Source organism: Argiope bruennichi, chromosome 2 (genome assembly GCF_947563725.1).
Source record: "Argiope bruennichi chromosome 2, qqArgBrue1.1, whole genome shotgun sequence".
Classification (NCBI taxonomy): Eukaryota; Metazoa; Arthropoda; class Arachnida; order Araneae; family Araneidae; genus Argiope; species Argiope bruennichi.
The window spans coordinates 111,120,590-111,147,090 of record NC_079152.1 but is presented as its reverse complement, the minus strand read 5'-3'; the positions used below and the strand labels follow the sequence as shown (position 1 = coordinate 111,147,090).

The 26,501-nt window shown below is 29.2% G+C and overlaps 1 protein-coding gene and 1 long non-coding RNA gene across 5 annotated transcripts in view; one reads left to right on the top strand and one right to left on the bottom strand.

Annotated features, from left to right (window-relative positions):
* Positions 1–26,501, bottom strand: part of LOC129989117 (SH2 domain-containing protein 3C-like) — a 186,473-nt gene that overhangs the window by 52,218 nt on the left and 107,754 nt on the right. For 3 of the 4 annotated variants that reach the window (XM_056097444.1, XM_056097450.1, XM_056097456.1), the window contains exon 4: positions 22,707–22,788. In XM_056097444.1, coding sequence (XP_055953419.1) covers positions 22,707–22,788 — 82 coding nt within the window. Of the gene's footprint in view, positions 1–2,054; positions 2,411–22,706; positions 22,789–26,501 lie in introns of those variants that run through there. The other variant, XM_056097463.1, reaches the window with a different exon arrangement.
* Positions 2,578–26,501, top strand: part of LOC129989151 (uncharacterized) — a 191,399-nt gene continuing 167,475 nt past the window's right edge. Inside the window, exons 1-2 of the long non-coding RNA XR_008785732.1 lie at positions 2,578–2,644; positions 2,845–2,950. This is a non-coding gene — a long non-coding RNA (uncharacterized LOC129989151). The remainder of the gene's footprint in view (positions 2,645–2,844; positions 2,951–26,501) is intronic.

Below are 26,501 nucleotides of genomic sequence, written 5' to 3'. Positions count from 1 at the left end.
GTCTTATTTTGGACTTATTATTTCATTCTAACTTAAAGAACACATAGAACACTAAAGTGAATATAGCATGTTTAATTAACAGCAATTTGAAAAATATAAAAAGCACTGTAATTTGAAAAAATTATTGTATCCGAAGATATTAACTATGGTTTACAGTGAACTACAATTTGAGAATCCAATCTAAAATCTATTGGTAAGACAAAATAATTTCCAAATAAGGCCAAAAAAGATATCCCGATCAGATAAATAACGTAAGCCATAAAACTTTACATATCTATCTAAATAAAAATGAAAGCAAATATACAGTTTTATTTTTTGCATCGTTTTAAATATATAAACATTAATTAAAAACGATGTATGTGAAAAGGCGGTCGATATTTATATAAGAAAAGTTATTCCATCTAAATTTTTATCCTGATATACTGACAGAAATATACAATACTGATTCAATATAATATTAACTCAGAAACTATTGGTTTTATTTCAATATTTGAGATCGGATTTTCTAGAGTATGAATGTTGATATATTAAGATTTCAGCTTATTATATACCTAAACAACACTATTTGTTTACTTTGTAAATAAGATAAATTTCTCAAAAAACACCTAAAATTAAATAAAAGTTACTAAGCCGGTTTCAAATGAATTGGGTATATGTTATCTAAACTAATTCCCACTTCTTTCAAAATGCATGCACTTAACATTTTAGAAAAAACGACTGTGAAATGAAATATAAAGCCCGGTGCGATGCAATATTCATAGAGGGGAGTATCCATCTTTTATTTAGATTACGAATATTGAAAAAGAATACAAAAAAAAGGGAATAATATCACTGCGTTTAGGAGTTTTTTAAGACAATTTCTTTCTCTCGCTTAACAACTTTCCCAAGAGTTTTCTCACGTAGGAGAGAGATCAATAAGGTCACGCTATGCTATCGCTGTGGCTGAAACAGAGAGCGAATTATGCAACTGTGGCGAGATTTCTCTTTCTTTTCTTTTTTCTTTTGCATCGTAAAAATTTTATTTCTCCCACATCAATACTCCAGATTGTGTTCAATTTAATTACACAAGGCAAGTTCTTTTGCTCTAGTTTTATTCAGAGAAAGGAATTATTTTACTAATTACCTCAGAATCAACGATTTCATTAAATCTGAAATCAATGTAAAATAGATTGCACAATTATGGTGGAAATATTCTAAAATATAGCGCCAATTAGACTGACAACTCAGCCTAATTTCTAAACCTTTTATCTCTATCAAACGATTTTTTTAATCAAAATTTCTTATATACTTGAGAGGAAAAAAAATTTCAAAATTATTTATAACTTATTCTTTCTTTTTTTTTTTTTTACTTTTTTTTCGCATATCATAAAAAAACAATTTTTAGCAATAAAAAAAAATGTAAATATTGGCAATTTATCACCAAATACAAAACACTCAATATTATTAATTACTCTAATAAAACTATATACCGAATATTATGTTAATAGACTTAGATGATGTAAAAATCCTCAATTATGGCTTTTGCTTTTAAAAAAATTTTAATTCGCCATTTTCTATTATAATTAAAAAAACATCCAGGAGACAGAAACACTACTTTTATGCAAGAATATTAGCTACAATCTCTAATATTTTACTTCAAAAAAATCAAACATTTCAAATGAACTTTGAACCAACAAAAAGTAAAAGCATTGTTGGATTTTTGTTTGCAATTAAAAGAATTTTTTAACTAAACTTGAATATCTAATAACAAAATTCTTGATTCGAAGTGTCATGATATTTCCATATAATAGCAAGATTATAATAAAATAAAAATTCAACAATAATAATTTTTTTTTGCTTACAGTAGTCTTCTTAGAATGGAAAGCATCTACACTGATAATAAAACATTTGATGCCAAAAATGAAGGCCATGAAACAAATTTGAAAGAGAAAATCCACTGCATCACTCGAATCTCAATAATCAACATGCTACTTGTGCAAATTCCTTCCAATCTGCACAATCAAGAAAACACTTCTCACACTTCTGATCAAATAAATAACAAAGAAACCACTTACCAAAAACATTAAGTAAAAGACCACCGGTGTGACACATTCCAAAACACAAGTGTACCGCCTACACATAGGAAAACACTTCACACACACAGCATTCTACCATTATCCGCAGAGAAGAAAATGATCACAAATCTGAGAGAAAATGTGAGTGGTATTTGAAAATTGTGCCAAAAATAAATAGCAAAAACCACCTGTCAATTATGGAAAAATGTGTGCAGCAAGCACTGAAATGATGCTCTTTTAATAAAGAGGATGAGTCACATAAATTTCCATGCTCTGTTTTTGCCGGCACGAAAACCCGTCGCACATAGAACAGAATAGACGTTGCTCCTTATGTTTGGGTCGATTTGAAGAACCGGCGAGGCGCTCGATATTATGATCGTAGTGAGGGTTAATGGAAGATGCGTGTCGCCAAATTCTCGCCAAAGCTGTCATTTTGATAATCTTCCCGCCAATCTGTGATCTTGTTTACGTATGAGCAAGGTGGGTCGCTAATTGTAATTTATAGTTGGCGCTTTCGGAGCATTTAACGTATCGAGACAGCTGTGTCTGAAAAGTAGCAGGTGAATAGAAGATATTGAAAAACTTTTTTGGTAGGCTTAAGAAGAATTCGTGAAAGAAAAGCATTTCTAATTTGTATATTTAATATTATAGAAAGTTATTAGATTTAATGTTATAGAAAATTAATAGATTTAATAAGTTCTAGTTTTAATATTAAGATATTTTTGTAGATACAATTTGATCTTAAAAATAAATATAGATTCTTATTTTATGATTGCGTTCTCCTGCTTAGGCCCGGATTATTAAAGAAGAAGCAACTGCCTTTGAACCTCTCAACTTCAGACGAAGGGGGTGGGGGAGGGTCTGGATTCTCCAGATTTTTCTGCGAAATTTTCAAGGTAATTCAATTTTGAGTTTTCATTTGATTAAAGATATTCATATTAATTATAAGAGATTCATATGAAAATATAAAGGTCATATTCAAATTAAAATCAAATATCGTTTAAATTTCAAAACATTATTCATATGACTGTTCTTTTTATAAATATTGAAAATGCTTTAAAAGGTTTTGTAATTTTTTAAAAATGTCGGTTGAAACTACATTTAAATATCAAATTGAAATAATTTTATGCGAATGAAATTGAAAGCTACTGTCTTGAAGGAAATCTATAAGCAACTTTACTTTACTCACCTACTTTTTATATTATTTATTTGTAATATTGATTACTCAAAAATTGCCAATCCAAAATCTGAATTGCCTAGGCTCCCCTATGGAGCTTACTCAGGCCCTGTGCCTGCTACTGCGATGTGAAAATTCGTAAAGGAGATTGTTGGCTCAGTTACCTGGCCCCAATTTAGAATTACGAAATTCATCCCTAGATAGATTTTTTTTTTTTCAAAATGGGAGTATTAACTAAATGTTAACTAAACTAAACTATTCTCTATTTCGTCCCAGATTCTTCACAGAGCATTTTTTTATCCTTAGAATCTGGTATGAATATGGATTTGGAAAATAACCCAACCCATGAGAAAGTTTTCACAATGATGAGATTAGATTGTTATCAAGAATTTCGTCAAAAGTGACTGTAAATTATTTATTGGGGGAAATAAGTTTTGGGGAAACCACCTGTTGGAAATTGAGGGAAATAAGTTTTAAGGCTCTTATTTGAAAGGGAAATATGTCAAAGGGTATAAAATTTTATCAGAACTTTGAATCAGTTCACTAAATTATATATAAAAAAAAAAAAATTTAATCGGTTTTTTTTTTTTTTTTTTTTTTTTTTGAGGGGGAAAAAAAACTTCTAAACAATTTAAAAATTCTTCTTTTCTAAGAAAGAAGTCTGTGGAGAAAAATATTTCAAATAGATAACTCTAATCTTTGCAAGGAAAAAAAAAACTTTGATTTTTTTCCCCTTGATTTGTTAAACTTTTTAAAATAAACTTTTGACTTAAAAGTATTTTACAAAAATCTAATAAATATTTTTAACTGAATTTCCATAATTGTTTTTAATCGAATTTTCTCAATTATTTTTAGCTAAATTTCCTGAATTATTTTTACTTGAATTTCCTAAATTGCTTTATTTTCTCTTTCAACTTTTAACTTAAGCTTCGTGGCAACATTTTTCTATTTATAATTTTTTTTTATCCATTAAAGATTGTGAGTAATAATTATAAATAATTTGCTACTTAAATTCACTGTCAGTTGTCGCCACGAATGCAGAATCAAATTTAATTAAATAATTCGTTTAACTGATAATTTATTTCTAAAAATAATAAAAATACATAAATATATATAATTTTAAAACTCCAGCATGTTAAAAGAGGTTTAGCTAAATAAAAATGAATAAAAATATTCAGAAGCTTTGATTGAAATAGTTGATTAAACATGAATATCTTTTGGACGACTCGATATTTAGTTTTATGGTAAAACATTTTTTTAAATTCACTAAAATTAATAATATACATAACTCTATACATTCAGCAATCTTAACAACAACAAAAAAAACCTTTTTATTATTGTACTTGTAATTAAAAAATGTAAAGTTAATTCCTTGAACTTCAAATCAATTTTGAACTTTATCTGAAAAAGTAATGAAACTGGTTTTATTGTATCGACATACTTAGCTGTATTCAGAGGATCCACTGAATGCTACGTAGCAAATATAGCAGACTTAACCCATGACATTTGACTTACCCAATGGAGTGTAAAATAAAGCAGGTCGCAAGTAAGAGAAACAAAGCTCGACACTCATCTTTCGAACAACATTTATTGTACTGCAAAAGGAAATCTGCAAATAACGCCAGGAGATGGTTGGAAATATGGTGCTGATACACGAAATTTAGGCAGAAATAACTAGCTGGAAGCCTCAGAAAGAGCATACCTGGCAGTCGATATAAAAAAAAACTTTGATGGCCAAATCATTATTTGATTTTTAGTTAATAAAAGCTTAAATAAATCAAGTTTTTAAAAAAATCCCGCCAGAATTCGTGGTAAGACTTTGCTTGTTCTTGTTTTCTTGTTTTCGTTTTTCTTGATATACACATCAATCAACCAAATAAGTTCTACTATGTGGAATAAAGGCGTTAGAGCCACAATCTCAACTCTCATTTTGAGTGTCATAGATTTTTGGCGATATCTAAAGCAATATGAATTTGTACGAATTTTTTTTTTAAAAATCTGGCATTTATTGATATTGAATATAAATAAATTTAATTTAATACGTTTTCCTTAATTAACACATTTTTAAATGTTTTAAATTACAATATTTCCAATTACAGTACCCCCAGTTAATTATTACTCAGCTAGTCTCTCTAATTGATTATATTGTTGCAAATCCGTAATACTGCTCCCCAGAGAGATTTATAGATATTCTTATTGAATACCAGGTCAATGACCCTCTGTCGATGGCGATCATTTAGCGACAATGGCTGTAAAACTCAAAGTTCTGGAGAACTCAAGAATTATGGCGATATCTCTGTCAGAAACTGAGAACCAAGGCTCTTCCAAAACATTCCCCACCTTGTTTCGGCAGCTATGTAGGCAAAGGTGCGCACACCGATTCAGAAGATTCAGTCTTTGGTTCTTTGATCGCGGAGCAATCTCTATCGTGTATCTCTGAATTATATCGTGCTGTTGCAATTATTTCATAACAATTTGTAATTCTTCAACTTTTTAATATTTTTTTTATTTTTCCGTATGAAAAACGTCATTATTCTCTTGAATTTAATGTGTATCTTTCAAGTGCTAATATCTCTTACAATATAAGCATATAAAATAATATTTTTGAATACAGTAAAATCATTTTTTTACAATTTTCGAAACCAAATCAAAAAACGATCACATACCTTTCCATAATAACATCAACATGAAATTAATAAAATAACATGAAAAAAGTAAAGAGAAAGAAATAAAAAAAAAAAACTTTTATAATATTTGATTTAGATGAATAAATACACATAAAAAATAATATTTTATGATTCGCTCTGAAATTTACATTTTTTTTTTTTTTTTTTTTCGTTTTAAAATTCCACGTTGCAGAAATTTCAGATTTTTTCAGACAAATGGCTACATTTGACAGAAGCAATATAGTTTAAAACAGTTCATGCAATTGTGAAGTAAAAAACGCATTATAAAACATGCAACTTTTTACAATTATAAACAGAATTTTTCTTAGTTTTAAATACAGGTATTAAATATCGGGTGAAACTATGAAAAATATTTTATCTCTCTGTAACAATGAAATTCATTGTAAAAATTATGCAAAAAAGAAATTTTAAAAATAATTAAAATTCTGTGGAAATTTGCACGACCGAATTAGTATAAAAAATATTTGTATTTTCTTTTGAAATAGTGTAAAAATTAGTTTGTGCAACGCAATTTTTTTGGTTTATTAAGAGAAAATGACAACTGTTCAACAAATTTTTAACTAATTAAAATTTTAAAAAAAATCTTCCTGACATGCACATTCCCACCCTTTAAAATGAATTTCTGTCGAATTTCATAGCTTTAGATCAAATGGTTTGCCTATTTTACAACGCTTATACACAACCGCGCGCGCTCACATTATATTTATTTTTAATAGAAATTAAAACAAACTCCGTTTTTTTTTTTTTTTTTTTTTTAGGATGATATTGAAGAGTGATACAAATATTACGAATTTTGTGGATACTAAAAGTTATATGACATATAACTTATAAACAAGTTTTTGATATAAGTTTTTATCTGCAGATTCGCTGTGGATTGATCGGATTTATTTATTTTGGATATCATAAATTGTAGCTATTGTATTTCGTCTGCAAAGTGTTTTAAAGTATAATTTCAAAAGGAATTTATTCACATTTTAATACATGACAACATTGATACGTTCAATTTCTATGCGTACATTAGAGATAAGACAGGAAGAAAATATTTCGAAAATTTTAAAATACAAGTTTTTTTTTTTTTTTTTTTTTTTTTTTTTGCATTAGTAGATGTATCCGGCGTTGATCGGTATTTAAATAGATCCATGCATAATATTTTTAATATTTTTTCTGAATAAATTGTTATAAAACACAAAATTCTTTCATTATACCACAGCACTTGATTCACCGGACTAAAGTGTAATCCTTTCACTACCGGACTAAAGTGTAATAACTACCTTTAACCAATAAAAAAATCCAAAAGATATGAAACTCAAACTAAAAATTAGTGGTAAAGTTCATCAGTTTTACTGTCAATGTATTTCAAAATCATCTGAGTTAAATTTTAAAAATTTAACACAAATGATTTTAGAATAATAGGAGGTTGAAAACGAAATCTTGCACAGAAAGAAACATGTTATCACTGAAAAGATAAAATTTTGAAATGTAACATGGTATCAAAATATTTCCAATAAAATAATATACTTCAATATTATCCCATAAAAGCAGCAAAATTTCAGCAACTTCTAATAAATAGAATATTTAATTATTTTATGCGTTTTGAAAAGTCGGCAGTATTCATTCTTTTGTCCTAAAAAACAAGTGTGCAAAGTTTCATTAAAATCGCCCTAATTATTTAAGAGAAAATGAAACACATACACACACACACACATATATCCCATAAAACAATGACTTTCATTTATACTATAATTGCATTTCATTTGTTATAAATTGATTTCAAATTAAATATATTTACTTGGAGCATATATTAAAGAAGTTTTCCAAGATTTTATAATGAAATATAACAGAAAGTCATAGTAAATATTTCGTTGATTGCAGTGCAAAACACAGGATTGATTAACTACATTTCATTCAGTATTTAATATAAATTATATCGATCCTTAAAAACTAATTTTCGAAATTCTTTTAAAATCATTCAGTACTGTCAAGTTTTGCACCAAGTCTCATCTCGTTGTCGTGATCAAGTCTAATGAGTAACTTTATGCAGTGACGATAATAGGTTAAATAGGCTTAAGGTTAACTCATGAAATAAAATTTCATTGGCTTAAAAGTAATATTAAAAATAAAAGCTTTTTTTGACTCTATGTTGTCCTGCGTCGTACGACCTTGCACGTGTTTAATTCACGGGCATATGTATTAACGGTGTAGGAATGTCTTCCGTTAAGCGGAATGGAAAGGAAAAAAACTTTTTCAAGGTGAAAAATCGTTCTACAGGTTCTTTCATATATTGTATACAAAATATACCCATTATACCTCATTAAATGAAAAGACTACATATCAAATTTCATTTATCTAGCTCGTTCCGAGTTTTAGTTATCGTGCAGATATATCGAACAGACCAACAGTCTACCCGTAAGCCAATTTTGTCAAAAATTGGATGCAAATGCATCCAATTTTGGGTATGGCAATAATATGATAAAATCTACCTGTTTTTTTCCTTCAGAATATGGCTCATTTTGCACTTCATAGAAAAGCGGAGGAAATAAAAATAAAGGAATTCTTCTTTCGACTAATTCCAAGATCAAAATTTGATCGCATCCAATACAACTTTTGATAGATTTGATTCAAAATCAAATCCGTCATCGTAGGCCTCTATCTGATCCAAATTCAGATACGAGTCTACGATACTAGTGGTTAAACTATATGCTAAATTTCGTCAACATAAATCATTGTGATTTTGAATAAACACACACAAATGGACTGACAGACTTCCATTTGACCATTTTCGAATGACTCCACCATACCATTTCTGACTAATGGTTTTCATTCAAAATTGGATAAAAATGTCGGTGCAAATAATAATAGTAATAAATAAATAAAAACATATGCCAATTTTCATTTATTTAACTTGCTTCGTTTTCGAGGTAACGTGTACATAGACACACAGTAGTGGATTTCCAACTAGGCAGACTAAGCAGCTGCCTAGGCCTCTAAGCTGAGAGAAGGCCATAACTAGGCCGGTTTAAAAATTTTATTTCCTAATAGCTTAATAAATGAATTTATAAAAAAATACAAATTGCGTGTATGATGAAGTTACCACTTAATAAAGTATAATTGGTCAGTTTTTTGTGTTTCGTTACATAAATTTATGTATTAAAATATTTAGAAAAGTGAATATCTGCTTCAATAATATAGAATTCAAAAATGGTTGCTCTATAGTCTGAAGTTATAACAAAAAAAGGAATGCAAATTCACGATGTTTAACAAAATTTAAAAAAAAACACACTACACTAAAACAAATAGTTAACATGTTAAAAATACGCTGAAATATGAAATTAAATTGACCATCTTATTAAAAGAGGGGGCACTATCTACGGACATGAAGTATTTAAATAGCGCCACTTCAAATACTACTGCAAGTAGATTTTCCGGATTCATAAAAGCATGATTTATAAAAAATAATAATAAAAAAAACAACCTTGAAACAATTTTTTTCCCTTTTCTTTATACTTGACACACAAAAAAATGAGAGGGAAAAAAAAAGATTTTGAATAATTATTTTTTCAAATGTGGTTTTAAAAATAAATTGGAGGCAGAAAAAGTAGCAATAAGCTGCCAAGTGTGGGGAACTGAAACGCAACCTAATAAAATAGAGGGAGGAGGCGCTCAGAAAAGTCCACTCGTGCATGGCACCAGGGGAGGGGGGTGTAGAACGCCGTGGGCGTCACACGAAGAGGGGTTATCCGACCCTGGAAGGGTAATTAATCTCGGGATAAGGCACCTTTGTGCCGCGCTGGAAAAGAATAAAGTGTCGCTTTAAAGTACTTAACTGAAATTGCATAGAAAGTAAAAAGATTGTCGTAGGTCAGGGTCATTAGGATAAAAAAATGAACTTCTCCTGCCATCTTTTAAGAACTTGATCTTTTTCTGCAAAATTTCTTTTTGGTGAAAGATATTTTGATATGTAGCTACTGAAAAAGATAGATGGCATAGGTTATTAAAAACGAAAAGCAATTTGAACCTTTTAAAAGTCGGTGCTGTTAGTCAGCAGGAAAGAATGTTAGTGCCGATGCAGCGAAATCATAAAACCTATATGATGAGAGTTATAGGGAAATTAATTTCACACTGTATTTGGGACTCAGTGAAATGGCAAACAATGAACTGTAAATCAAGAATAAATAAAATTGTTGAATGTAATAAAAGTTTGTAAGATAATAATAAAAGCATAAGTAAACTAAGGAAGGAAAATGGATAAGAGATAAAAAAAAAAGTCAAGAAAATAAAAATCAAATAAGATATAAAAAATAAATAAGATGTATTTCATAAAATCCTTTGTATTAATGGATTTATGCTTCAATAACAACACTTAACAATTTTATAAAATTTATTAATAAATAAAAGAAATTAATACAGTGTTAAGCCGGTAGATTATTAGGAAATATTTTTCACTGTTCATTTCTGAAAATTTCTACTTTATAACAAGAATAATAATTAAGTAAAACAAACGTCCCTCACAGATGAAAATTTGACCCGAACGTAGCCAAATGAGTATAATCTTAAAGAGAGTTAAAAACAAAGCGTATGAATGAATGCTTGAAAACATTAAAAAATTTAATTACTAAAAGTAAGAGTGAAACTTATTATGATTTCTTTTTGTTTTATTTAATAATCAATGGATCAATAATAAGAATTCGGACTTAAATATTAAAACAGTAACAACAAATTTTAAAATAAAAAGTATTCAAAAGTAGCTCCAAATGAAATTTACATAGTTCAGCAAAAACAACCCATTTTTACTTTCGGGGGTGGGGGTGGGGGGATATTTCGAAACTGATCCATAATTTTGAATAATTCGGCATGAGATGTCAAGGACACCAAATGTTGTCTCTCCCTCTCTCTGTAAGTACGATTATGTTTAGTCAAATCCAATTTAACGTTCCACTAGGCCTTTATTCACAGCGTATATACGTTAAATTTGATCTGGAACTCATAGTTCACTAGTCCAGAAACCGAAACTGTTCCAGGCGATAACGGTTTTATTTCGTATTCGAAAATGAAGAGAATGTGATGAATAATTTTATAGAAATGATGAATCAATTTACACAAATACTTGCCAACACAATCCTTCCAAAACGAACAAATACCTACCTAAATGTTTGTAATTCTATACACAGATAATATGAGACGTATCGTCTCGCACAATGCAAAAGGCCGCATATGAAAAATTAAATATGGCTGCAATCCATTAGCAGGCGCCTCAGCATATCGCCAATTGAACGTCAATTCGCCAGTAACATAAAGAAAGCTGACAATGGCAACTGGCATCCGTTGGCGATAAAAGGGGGTACACGCTAATGGATTTCAACCATATTTAATCTTTAATATACAGCTTTTTGTGAGAGATGATATATTAAAACTACTTTTCCAATTATGTACTCAAACTATGCCCTCTGCACATTTTTCACATGTACTTATTGTTATTAATAAAAAGAGCAAGTGGGTTATTAAATAGAGTTTATTTCTCGTGTCTTTTGCACTTCGTAAGGGACGATGATGTTTCTAATCCTGGGTTGCAGTCTGATTTTCATTCATCTTTCAGCAATTTCTCTCTCTCTCTCTCTAACAAACGTACATATTATAGTCAAATATTCAGTAGTGATTAGAATATTGATCGATATTAAAAAATTAATAATTCAAGGACAAGAGGTGTTAGAAAAGGTTGTCTACATAAGCGGAGACGGAAATAATACCATACTTTTTCTTCTTCTTTTTTCTCAAGAAATTAAAATTCATTGGTAGCATAGTTAATACAAATAATATAAATAAAAAAAATCATCATGAGTATATATGTATATATTTTCCACATCTTCTCTTAAACGATGGAACCAATCCAATCAAACTTTGCACACTTGTTCATCATTAAGGCAAGAGAAAGAATACTGTCAAGTTTTCAAAGTGCAAAATTTAATTAAATATTATTAAATCTGTAAAATGTAATTAAATCTGTAGTAACTTCAGAGCAAATAACTTTAAAGAATTATTTTAATACCATTTTAAATTTTTGCCATTTCAATGATATAAATTTCATTTCTGCACAATATTATTTTCAATTGTTATTAATTAAAAAAAAATTAAACGCATTACAATCAATGTTTATTTTGTACTACACTATCAATTCTTTTATAATTTGTTTAATTTTAACATATATTGTTTTATTTGATTTTCATTTGTTCTAAAGTAGTGATTTAATAATGCCTAAAAGCAAGCGAAAGAGCAAATTGAGGCAAGAAAAGAAAAACCCTTGCGAGCAATTAAATAGATATTCGATGACAACATCCAGTTCAGACAATGAGAAATCAACCAATATGTTGTCTTTCTTCAACGGAAACTTTGGAGGAAATTAATCCGAGAAAAAAAGCTACATAGAATTAAAAATTTTACCTTTTTAACGATAGTAATTTTTTTTTTGTGCAATTATTCCGTGAATTGTTATAAAACCTTTAGAAAATTTTACGCAGAAGATTTTGAAATAAAAAAATTTGAAGGCACTCCTTTGATGGACAATTTTAAGAGTTTGAACTTCTGTATCATAATTTTTTTTTCAGTTCTCTTTTATTTCAATACATATATCGTGAAAGAGGTTTGTATACTATAATATTTTATACAAATGAATTTATGTATTAATAGGTGAAAGGATTTTAATCCCGCGCAATAGCAGGTATCTAGATTAACAAAACAGTTCTGGAGTCGAAGGGCATTAATTTTGGCAAAGTCAAACATTAGTTATCGACAAAATGCTCAGAGATTCATTAAAATTTGACTTTATTGACCAACTTTTCCAGCCAGTCCTATACTCGATGAGCTTAAGAAGTAGGTCAGCACAATGTCTAGCAAATATTCACTGAACCGCGCTGAACCTCTCCATACTTTCCCATGACATTTAACACCAATTTTTCTTTCTCGTGTTCCATCATATCATCAGAAATGGTGCTCAAAAAACACCTTTTTTTCCCCACTGATTCAAGAGCGTCACTTCTTATTTTAGAAATATATCTTTCTGTTTGGTTGTAAAGATAGAATTCAATGATTTAACATGGTTTTTACTGTTAAGTGATAATCTTGTGTTAATAGTTTTAAAATAAACGGCACTCATATTCGTCCTTAAAGTTTAAAACTGGAATTAGTAGAAAGGAAAATAATTTCTCCGAGTATGCATCCTTAGATGTGTTGAAAAAGATTCTGATAAATTGAGTTCACAGAGCTTGATTTAAAGCATATGTACATTCCTAAGAAGTTTAAGCTAATGGATCATCAATTTCTGTTTTTTCCTAACGCTAATATTAAATATATATTAATTAGCTGAGTGTTTCAGGAGTTAAAAGACATTCATCATTAGCAGAATTAAACATACTAATAAAAAGAGATTCAATGAAATTAGGCCTTATATAGAAAAGCCAAAGCGTCAAAACGTCCCAAATTTGATCCACTGTAGAGTAAAATTTTCTATTTTTCCAAGATTTAAATTACAAATAGATATGTGGTATTAAAAAACAAAAACGGAAAGATTATATTCGATTAATGTTAGGACATTAGCTTCAGATGAATATTTATTTTCAGCTTATATTACTGGACATTTCCAGTATTTTACCAGCCTTCTTTCGAAAATTCAAATCATTTTAGACTGAAGTTCGAATATTTATCCACTTTCATGGAATCCAAGAAGAAATCCAAATTATTTGCCTGAGAAACATTCAGTTCTTCCTGAAATAAAAGACAAAAAAAAAAAAAAATGGCAGTATTGATCAAGTTGTAAGAAGGGGAAAAAATCCTTTAAAAGGATGAATTTCAATTCGAAGTAAAAACACTAATTCGTAGTTCGCCAACCAAGAAAAGTATTCAAAGGTATTTGGACAATGGCGTCAATAATTTATTTCGGTTTTTCGAAAACAATAGTAACCTAGCATGGTGTTAAAATAGCCGGGCGTCAATATTTGAAAGCGCCGGTGTTGTTTGTTTGTTTGAGGTTTTTGAAGTGAGAAGTCAATGAGTGAGACTTTGGTGTAGGCGAAAAGTAAAAAGAAAGCATCAGGTGTCATTTATCCCCGCTACACCAATGGAAAATAAATTCATTCAAGGTTTGGAGCGAACTTTGGTGAACAGACAATACAATCGTTATCAATAATTTATATAGGATAAAATTAATATTCGAAATTAAGGAAAGCAGCTACCTTGATAGCCGAATAGAAAGAAAGATGCTTTATGAGATATAATTATGAAACATATTTTATTTTTAACATAACAAATGAATTACAAGAATTCAAAACATAATTCACCCAATAAATGGAAATTTTGTCAAAGATATGATACGGAAAATACAAAGTGAGTACAAATGATGGACCCGATTTAATATATATATTCGAAACTACTGCATATATTACAATAAGTGATATATGAATTGAAACAGAAACATACCAAGTTTTTTTTCAGTTACAAATGCCCGATATCCGATTTGTTACACAGCATAAACCCAATCTCTAATCCAGTTTTCCAGTTTGTTCCAAACATTTTGTAGCATTTTGTTTTGTCTGTTATCTTCGACATGATCCCACGAAAAGAAATCATTGAGACAAGACATTGTTTATGTACCACCAATGCCAAAAACACTGTCAGAACTTAAAGAACGCATTGGTACAGCATTCAGAACCATTCGCAGAGTGATGTTACATAATATTTGGAACGAACTATATTACAGATTGGAAAGTGGGCTGTGTAACAAGAGGGTCACACATCGGACATTTGTAACTGAAAAAAAAAACTTGGTATATTTCTCTTTCAATTCATATATCACTTATTGTAATATATGCAGTAGTTTCGAAAATAAGATTTTTAAAAATCAGGTCCATCATTTATATTCGCCCTGTATTGCAACACAAAATGCTGAATTTCAATTTATGAAACGAAATAGGTGCAGAATCTCTAACTACTGGAAGTGTGCTGGAAAAGACAACCATTGAATTGAACTTTGTACAGAGTGGTTTTACTTCTACGGCAGTATCAAATCTGTAATTTAATGCCTGGAATCAGGTCATGACAGGAATTTAAATTGCCACTTCAAATGCAAACAGAAAGAAAGAAAATGATTTTTTGTTTAAAAAGGGAGGGGGGGGGGTAAAGAATCTTATTTGATACGAGGTGGAAGTGTCGTTATACTCATTTGACATCGGAAACGGTGCTATCCAACAAAAAGAAGAGTGTATCCTCCATCTCGGTTCAGCTGAACAGCTTGCTGAGCCATCCATCAGAACTGTAACTGAACCATGTCGCCAACACAGGATGCACGAGAGACGGAAGTAATGAGTCGCGAGGTAAGCAAGGGGATGGAGGAAAAAAAAAAAATAAAAAAAAAAAACACATACACTACAATGCTTCACTGTCTGACAGTAAATTCGACAACTGACATGATGGTTATCTTCTTTTTTTCCACAGTTTCAGAAATTAGAAATTCTCACTGTTGTTTCTGAGAATCAGGACCGTTCTTGATGTGTATCCAGGTATCTTGCTCTATTAAAGACCCTATGATTACTTTAAACGCTGACACTATTAAGTGGAAGATTTTGAATAGCAAGAAAAAGGTGTCCGAAATATTAAACTTATAGCTCTAATATTTATAAATATATTAATGAAATCTTTTCAAATATTTCCTAATTAGCAAGATTATGTTGCATATGTCAGTTTATGATTCGGTAGTAACTAACCAAAGAAAAGATTTTTAAAAAATGTAGCATTCTCCATTCTGTAATACTCAGACCAAAGAAAATGCAACGAAATGTTGCGTTCTACCATTTTTACATTGCCCAATTAAAAAAAAAAAAAAAGAGAGAGAGAGAGAAATGCAAAAGCATATACTTGAAGATTTTGTTTCTGTAAAAAAGATGTCGAACTGTCAAACAATTTATGCAAATCTAATTACACAAAAAGCTTAATATTCTTCCTGATTAAGGCGAAGTGCAATGCACAAAAATGCGATTTTATAGAGAACTTAACTCAAAGAATAAGTAAAAAGTAACAGCCAAGCTTCTACTAAAAGTATACAAATAACAACAAGTTATACAAAATCGTGATGAAATAAAATTTTCAGTTAACAAAAATTAATTACAACTGCTTCAAATTATTTTATAACTTAAAATTAGAGAGCCAAACTTACTCACCTGAAATTGATAATAAAAATAAAGCAATTTATGCCAATTTCTGAGCAATATTTTAAGAAACGAATTCCTTATTACAATATTATAATAAATATTTTAAAAAAATGCAGATAAAAAATAATAGTACGCATTTACCCATTCTCTGCATTGTTAACGAATCGATTCAAAATGGAACATTTATCTGACAATCAAATAAAACCAATATCATATCTCTATGATGTTCAGTTAAGAGCCGGGATAGCTTGGTGGTAGGGCATTGGATTCGTGTCCCTTGGGTTGCGGGCTCGAACTATGCCGGTTGAAGACTCTCCGTGTCTGTGGTGGATGGCGCCCATATAAATCTGTCGTGGTCACAAAGTCCTCCATGTCTAGAGTAATACCACTGGGGGTACTGGATCAGGGGTGATCGTTCTTTGATTCAGGTCTAAATTACAATCTGTGGTGGAGTGAATGAAATGCATGAATGAAGCCCGCACCGTAAAAAGGGTTGTGAAGTGTGTGTAGCTAAGTTACACTCTTGGCCCTAAATGGCGCTACTGAAAAAACTAGAGACGCACCTTTGGCTTAAAATCACCGACTTCTAAAGTCAGTGGGCTTGTCTATGACAAGTGCCATTACAAACAACAACGTGTTCAGTTAAAAAAATATACGTTCAATTAAATCACATTTATTATCAAGTGCATGCAATGTATTAAGGAAAAAAAGCAAATAAATTTTAAACATACATTATATATATATATATATATATATATATATATATATATATATATATATATATATATATATATATCTTTCAAATCATATTGAATGGAATATTCTTGACAGCTAACTTTTTATTTTCTGAGCGCCCCCCCCCCCCCGGCTGAGATATGAAGTTTTGAATATCACTATTTTAAGACAACCAACAGTTTCATAATTTTAAATTAGTCTTGAGAAAAATCCGTGCCCTGAAAGGTGTGTCTTCTTTGGGATGGTTAATAGAATTGTTTGAAATAGTAATCGAGTTTTCATAACTTATTCAATTTTATTCACAAAAGAACGGGCCTCTTTTTCATTTAAAATGTTAATGCCTCAAGCTTTTTCTACTCTAAATATGCCTCACAGAACGGAGGTTCTGAATAAAAGTTTAAAATTCGTAATACATCAAAATGTTTATTGATTCAAACTACATAAAATATAATCATTTATTTCATTGGCACCATTTTTTTATCAGATATATACTCCAATTAATAATAGAAATTAGCTGTAGGGCCTGATTAGTACAGATATTCTGTACATATTAAATTATTTATGCCTTAAGTAAAGCGAAATTATTGAATTAATAATATAGTTATTTTAAAATATTAGATAAATTTTTTCCCGCATTCCTTTTTTTAGAAAATATTGCATTTCATATTTATTCCATTTTATACAAACACGAGTTTAACAACACATTTCCCTAGGTTTAATTTGCAATAAGATTTAACTTAATCGTTCAGTTTGAATTTTTTTTGTGGGAAATAAATTGTTTTAAACTATAATTAAATTGTTTAAAAAAATCGTTAAAAAAAAGAACCTTAATTTATAGGTTAAAACATTTGTATAATTAAAAAAGATTATTTTTTAAATTTTTAAAATGGCTAAAAATAAGTTTTGTGCTGTAACATTTTCGGAAGTTGTCGCGGGAAAACGCCAAAATTTCGTTTAATTTTTAATGAATTAAAATTCTAACTAAAAACTCAAAAAAAAAAAAAAAATCACACCAAAGTGCACATTTCCGTCCTCCAAAATATATATGTGCCAAATTTGGTAGCTCTAGGTCACACAGTTTGAACTGAGGAAGGCCAACACACATCTTTACTATAAATAAATTTTAAAATAAAAAAATTAAATAGAAAAGTATTCATTTTTATTATAAGTCAAAACATATATTTTAGAAGCAGACGATAAATTCTCTTATAATAAAGTAATTCGAGAAACATTAAATAAGGAACAGAGAAACTTCTAACCTTCATTTTTTTTCTCTCTTATCACTATCGTTTGGCCTATCATTTACACAATTATAGTTTTTAAAATCTAACCTAATTACAGTAATTTGAAGAATAACCGCAAAAATGTTGTTAGTCATCAAATTCGCTAAAAAGCATTTCCGTCCACAGAAACTTTCCGCTGAAAGATGAAAGAGGCAGGGAATCTTTCAAAGAAGGTTGAGTCATTTCACAGCATACACAAATAAATAGACAAGAGCTTAAAAAAATTAAAAACTTGTCGTCGTTATGGCGGCCTATTTTCTATTCAATAAGGGAGATGTTCCTTTTCATTTAAATATAATCATAATAAGAAAGTTTATAGCTTAGATTAGTCTAGAATAAATCCATTTACGCTTTAATTCAGGCTTTGTATAAGATAGAGTTATTCTGTTGAATTCACGGCTTTTGATAAATGAGGACACTGGAACAATTTTCCAGTTTAAGCATTTCATGCTTTTACACAATCGAAAGTCGTGTAATTTTCAAGGAAAGCAAAGATGAGAAAACGCAAGTTTAAACAATAACAATAGCGTAACAAGATAATAAAATTTAACAAGTAACAATTTCTTGCATATAGCGTGCAGAACGATTTTTTTTTTTTTGTCCCTGATCGTCATTAGCAATTTCAACAACATAGAAAATATAAATGGAGACTAAGGCATTTTCTTTTCAATTCCCACATAAAATTTGTGGACGCGGTGGTCTGGTGGTAAGGTCTTGGCTTCAGAACCGGAGGAGTTAAGGTTCGACACCCGATTCCGCCAAAGAACCTTCGTGTAAGTGGGCCCGACGCACACTAAATTCTTTGGGGCTAAATGTACTCCCGCTGGTGTGGTGTGGAATTTTGGAAAAAGGGTACCAGTTCAGGTGTCGTCCTCGTTATCTGACCACGGTTCAAAATTATTAGGTCCGTCCCAAAATAGCCCTAGTGTTGCTTTAAAAACGGGACGTTAATATACTTAAACTAAACTAAACCCTCATAATATTTCATTATAAAAAGTGACAGCATCGCAATAAAACAATCACTTCTTTACTGTGAAAGCTGGCAATGATTTGTTACCCAAGAATTCTCTTGGGAGTGACAGTAGAGGCATCATAATACCCTCTTCCTCCCAATCGCTACGCTATTGCAATCTGCTGATTAGCAGCAGACAGAATTCTTCTAATTATCAATAGTTTAATTCTTTTAATTATCAATAGTAGTTAAAAATTTTTTAATGAATGTTTGAAACAGAGACTTTGGCGATACGATTTTCAATCAGGAAGCACGCTTGGTAGAAAATTTAGAGGAATAGGAGAAAACATATTAAAATTTCGGAAGAACTAATTATTGACATTTAAAAAATATATTAAATTAAAAAAGAAAAGAAAATATCGCATCGATATTGCTTATACATGTAGGTAGCAAAAAATGCATTTTGAAATTTAAAATTCCAAAATTTATTATATGCTGGAATGGCCAGATTATCAAGCAGGCAATTATTTAATGGTCAATATTTGTTTTCATGATGTTTTCAGAGTAATTTTGAATTTTCGTTTCATTTACAATATTATTCGAGCAATTCATTCAATTATTCATTTACAATATTATTTTTCATTTACAATATTTTTTTTTTCATTTACAATTACATTATTTATTCGAGCTTATCTTAAATCAAAATCAGGTTTCTCGATCTACTTACAAATAATTTCAGAGTAATTTTGAATTTTCGTTTCATTTACAATATTATTCGAGCAATTCATTCAATTATTCATTTACAATATTATTTTTCATTTACAATATTTTTTTTTCATTTACAATTACATTATTTATTCGAGCTTATCTAAATCAAAATCAGGTTTCTCGATTTACTTACAAATAATTTCAGAGTAATTTTGAATTTTCGTTTCATTTACAATATTATTCGAGCAATTCATTCAATTATTCATTTACAATATTATTTTTCATTTACAATATTTTTTTTTCATTTACAATTACATTATTTATTCGAGCTTATCTTAAATCAAAATCAGGTTTCTCGATCTACTTACAAATAATTTCAGAGTAATTTTGAATTTTCGTTTCATTTACAATATTATTCGAGCAATTCATTCAATTATTCATTTACAATATTATTTTTCATTTACAATATTTTTTTTTCATTTACAATTACATTATTTATTCGAGCTTATCTAAATCAAAATCAGGTTTCTCGATTTACTTACAAATAATTTCAGAGTAATTTTGAATTTTCGTTTCATTTACAATATTATTCGAGCAATTCATTCAATTATTCATTTACAATATTATTTTTCATTTACAATATTTTTTTTTTCATTTACAATTACATTATTTATTCGAGCTTATCTAAATCAAAATCAGGTTTCTCGATTTACTTACAAATAATTTCAGAGTAATTTTGAATTTTCGTTTCATTTACAATATTATTCGAGCAATTCATTCAATTATTCATTTACAATATTATTTTTCATTTACAATATTTTTTTTTCATTTACAATTACATTATTTATTCGAGCTTATCTAAATCAAAATCAGGTTTCTCGATTCACTTACAAATAATTTCAGAGTAATTTTGAATTTTCGTTTCATTTACAATATTATTCGAGCAATTCATTCAATTATTCATTTACAATATTATTTTTCATTTACAATATTTTTTTTTCATTTACAATTACATTATTTATTCGAGCTTATCTAAATCAAAATCAGGTTTCTCGATTTACTTACAAATAATATCAGAGTAATTTTGAATTTTCGTTTCATTTACAATATTATTCGAGCAATTCATTCAATTATTCATTTACAATATTATTTTTCATTTACAATATTTTCTTTTCATTTACAATTACATTATTTATTCGAGCGTATCTTAAATCAAAATCAGGTTTCTCGATTTACTTACAAATAAATTATTTTTTCCCTCTCCAGTTCAAAATTCTCCAATAAATATGTACTATTAACCATATGCGATGGACGAATAATATTTAAAAAAGAACAAAATAGCGTACGATTGGCAATTTTTTTGGCTATTAATCGCTGGGATGCGATTCATATATATATATATATATATGAGAAAACGAATATACGCCTTTTCTACGATAGGAACAAAAAATTTGACACAATCCCATAACCTAATTCCATATTTTTATTGTATTTTTGAGTTGTCGCGTTCGCTAACATGATAGATAGACGATCAACCCTTTGATAGATGAGGTTCGAAATATCAAAAAGATCTATACTTTAGAAGCTAAGACTTTGAACCAAATTTCATTTACTAAATTGTTACCTTTTCGGAAATCGCGTTTGCATGCGTGCAAAAATACAGACCGACAGACGGTCAACTCCTCGATGGATTTAGTTCCAAATGGAGACATATCTACACGTTTAGATGTTTAATCTGCATATAAAATTTTGCTTATTTAGTTTTTGTATTCTTGTGTTCAGTTGTGCTTGGACAGACAGTCTTTCACACTTTCAAAATTAGATAGAAATCTAAAAATTCGATGTGAAGTTTATATATCGAATTTCATCCGTTTAGCTCAAAGCTAGACGGATAAAAGCTATCCTGTTCAAAAACAAACAAACATAATGCCAAAAAATGTGCTTTTCGGACTCGGAGATTTGAAGCTGGAAAATTCATCAAAAAATTCAAGTTCATTTTTTTTACGATACTTTTTTCTTTGTATAATTCGTATAGGAGAAAGTGGGGGGGGGCAAGGAAAAACATTATTATAATTAAAGGCTTTGTTCCTTTTTTATGTTTTAGACATAAAAAATAAACATTAAGGGGAAGATCTGAACTTTTAATCCAAACCATCGTTACATGAGAAGATTTCAGATTTGATTAATTATTTTTTTTAAATCCCTCGTAATTATATACCAATGATAACATGCATATATGTAGCAACGCGCTTGAATATAATTTATATAACTAAAACAACGAACAGTAGAGTAAAATATACTTTAAAATATCTTTTGAAAAAATATAAAAATTGTCCGGAAATAATACTGGTGTAACTAACAAGTTTTATAGATATTTAATTTTAAAGTGGCGTAAAAATAGTTTTTGTTCAACGATATATTCCGAAATTATAGAAGAAAGACATTAACATTTTTAATGATTTTTAATTAAAAATATAATTACACCTTTGAATAATCCTTTTAAGGAATCACCTACAATACAGCAGAAACTAATCGCCAAATTTGGTAGTCAATCGCCAAATTTCCCTTAAGAGAGCATTTCGAACGATTTCTTCACCATGTATGTCGCAATTTACAGATAGTATACAACCATATAACGAATATCATGTTCGAATAGCTTAATCACATGAGCGCAGACGAGCAAGAATATGCAACAAAATAGTCAAACAAAATTAAGTAAAAAAAAAATTTTAAAACAAAGTTGCTTGATTATTTAATTCTAAATAGAACTGTGAGACTCTGAATTTTCAAACATAAAGAACAGTATATACTTCAATTAAAAAAATTAAGGACATATTCATTCATTAAATACAAAATTAATTTTTTTGCGAACAAAAACTTATAAATTTTTTGCAAAAAAAAAAAAAATAGCTCTTACCTGCTGTGTATACTATCGCGACTGTGGACCAGACTGTGGCGAACAGAACTGGGAGCCGTCACTGAACGAATCAGACTGTCCGCTGTGGTCAAAAAATGAAAGAAAAAAAAAAGATTAGCACAATAACCAGATAAAGCACTTCTTATATTTAAAATAAATGAACTTCCATATTTAAAACTAAATAAAAACACGAGTCAGCTGAAATCTTTGCGATTACGTCGTGCTTTCATCCAAGCGAAGACATATCGATAACTTCTTTTTTTATTATTATTTTTAATCTAATTTGTTACACACATGTTAAATCTCGATTTTGACCTTCAGAATGAAAGTGATATTAAGATTTTTCTTCTTCTTTTTTTTTTTTTGTAGTGAATATTATTTCATCATTAGAAAGTTAAGTTTGAAATAATTTTCGGTGATTTTAGAGTCATATATCTCAAGACAAGTCTTGGATTTTAATTGGCAAGAAAAAAAGCAATAAAGGAAAAGCATTATTGAAAATAAAAGAAATTCGACATTTATTGCTGAGAAATTAAAATTAATATTTCGGATATTTTAATGGCCCTTTGCTATATAAAGCAGTTTTAATTCTTACGTATTATTATATATTTTAAATAATAAGACACAGAATAAAATATTTTAAATAATAAGACACAGACATTTTGTAGACACAGAAAGCAACGTATTTTGTTCATTATCCCAATAAGATGGGGAAAGGCTATAAACTATTTTAAAGATGTATGGTGCAATCCACGAAAAAAGTATGAGCACACTATTTATAGTGCTCATAATATATATAAAGAACTAAATTCAAGGAAAAAATGTGAATCAACTTGGAAATGAGTTCCTTTAATTTATTTTTGCGTTAAGAGTGATGAAATATGATTACATAAGAATTCGAAAAATTAACTTTTATTTGTATGCTGAATTACAAAAACATAATTATGAAACATTATTTCCAATATAAATATTTAAAATATTCAAAAAGTCTCGATAAGTTTAGCAATTAATATTAATAAAACAAGATTAATTAAAAAATTTTTTAGAGAAGCTGAAAAAAAATGACGAATATTTACTTCCTAAAGTATTCCTTTATAACTGAAGCATAAATAACATATTGCTGTTGATTTATTTGTTCAAATTTAAATCAAACGATATTTTAAATCTTTTGAAGTATATTTTGATGTATTTTTTTATTTAATTTATTTTTATTTATTTATTTTCATTTTCATTTTTTATTTCACCAGAAAGAATATTAAATAAGAATAATTAATTTATCGAACTATTTTTTATCATTAATTTCATTTTTTAAAAAGTGGATTTAATCAATCTAATGACACTGAATTATCCACAAATAAAGAGTTGTTTTTATATTTTATTTACTAATGATTTATTTATTCCAGTATTTAATGCAATAAGAATTCGTATATTGTACAGAAATTTGTTTCTGTGCTTTTCTTTCTTAATACTTGAAGATTTTACAAATCATTTCTGTAACTGTAATGGCCTCCAATTTGTTTCAAACAAAAATATCGCTGGAAATGCAAATGGAATAGAATCTATTACATCCCCCTCCTCCTTCCCTCAAATTTATATTTAATATCTTAATTTAAAGTAACGCGGGAAGCCATTCTTTGTTTCCCTTTCCATTTTAGAGAAATTTTTTATTCATGCCAGAGAATTCCTATGCAAATTTTAGATCCCCCCCCTTTCACAAAACAAAGTGGAAAATATGCATTTTTGAATGTTTTTGGTTATTATTAAAACTATTTGATACATATTGATAAAATATGGGAAATTGATGTTTTAGGTCTCATTCCTACGATTGATTTTAAAATTTTTGTGGGTTTCTATTCAAAAATTTTCAATTTATAAAATTTTAAAATCAATTAAAATATAAAATATATTTTCATTTTTTTAAAAAAATGCATTATTTGTAAGTTGTTTATTAAATTATTAATTCAAAATAAAAATTAGCATTTTCAAAGATTCATCATATCAATATACTGAAAAAAATGAAAATTCTCTTTTAATATTAGGAATTTAAATTTTTTTATTGTTTATAACTTATCTATCGTTCGTTCACTCAAAATTACAAAATATTACATATATTCGAGGTATTTTATTCTGGAAATTTAAGTTTTAAATATGTATTCGAAATGGAGTGTTGCAAATTGAAGAATTTTTGTATGAATAAAACTCCACATGGAAACGATCCTTTACATTAAAAAAAAAAAAAAAAACTGCATGCACAAAATTGCACGCACAGTTTTATTGTGCGATAATTAGTTTTGGAATAATAAGTAACAACCAGACACTTTCTGATAGACTGCAGTTCTTTAATTATTCACTCTGAAAGGATTAAAAATATCTACAAAATCTCCTTGTTTGCAAATGAATAAAGATAGGATAACAACCATCGTTGGCTAACATATTCAAGTAGTGATACTTTAATGCAGTAAGCAAGAATACAAAATATAAACCCCATTATTCATTATTTGTTGCGGCCATTAAAGTAATACTCAAGGAAATTTTATTTATTTGCTGAAAAATAATCTTATGTTCATTAATTATCCGGCTATTGGGAATACACATTTTTATTCCACGTGATATTGAAAGATTGTTTGAGAGGATTACGCATTGTGTTTTTCTGTTGTACTAATGAGATAAAATTACGAATATAGCCAAGGGTAGATTGATGGGGGGAAAATATGTTGGGATTAGAAACTGTTCCTGAAATTTCTTCGTGCGTTGAGATATTAATTACTACAATGGGATTTCTGATGCCATCTGTTTCAACTAGTCTTTTGTTGAAACAGATGGCATCTTAGCTGCTTTATGTCGAATGCTTTAGGGATATCCAAGAATACTGCAACTGTATCTTGATGATTGCAAAAGCCTTGCCGAATGCTCTCAGTCATACTAAGAAATTGTCTCCTACCAAAAGGCACCTCTGAAATGAGAATGGGAAGTTTCCGGTATGGTGGTTGATTCTCGCCATCCTGGTGGATACAGAAATGGTGTGTGTCGATTACTTCCTATCAATGACGGGACGTACTTCCAACGGGAATGGTTGTGCCGTGGCCGGTGATGTTCCTTAGGACTCGCCCTTAGTTATGCTAGTGTTGCGCTAGCGACGATCCGGTCATTCAGTTTTTTTCTGTGCGCCTCAGGACGTATCGGAGTACTCAATTTATGATTCTAAGAAATTGCCGGGCTGTGGATAAATTTCTCCTGAAGCCAAATCGAAATGGTGATATTTGATCATCGATGTAATCATTTAGTTTTTCAGGATGATTTGCTCAGCTATATTACTAAGGCTAGGGAGGAAACTGACTGGACAGTAGCTGTCCGGCTTGGTGGGATTTTTGTTAGATTTGTTAAGAAACAACTATGGTAGTTTTCCACGAGTCCGGGAAGTGGTTGAAGAAGAGAATGGAATTACTAATTCGGTGAATCAAAAGATTTGCTTGAGAAGAATCTTTTTGATAAGGTTGTTATTTACGTCGCCTATGCCAGGATTTTTGCGATTTTTGAGGGATTTGATATAAGCAATTTCAATGTAACAAACTTCAGATGCGAACCTTGCGGTGATTTCATATGTTTGTTTGGTTTGGAAACATAAAGCCTATGTTGAATCCTTAGGATATTAACAGGAAAGGAATTTAATCCTTTAGACAGGCGTTTAATTAAAAAAAAAAAAAAAAAGCCGCCAGAAGAGACAACTATTATGAAAAAGGTCACATTTCTTTTTTTCAAGTAATGAGATCGGGGGTTCTTCTCGGTAGATCTGTG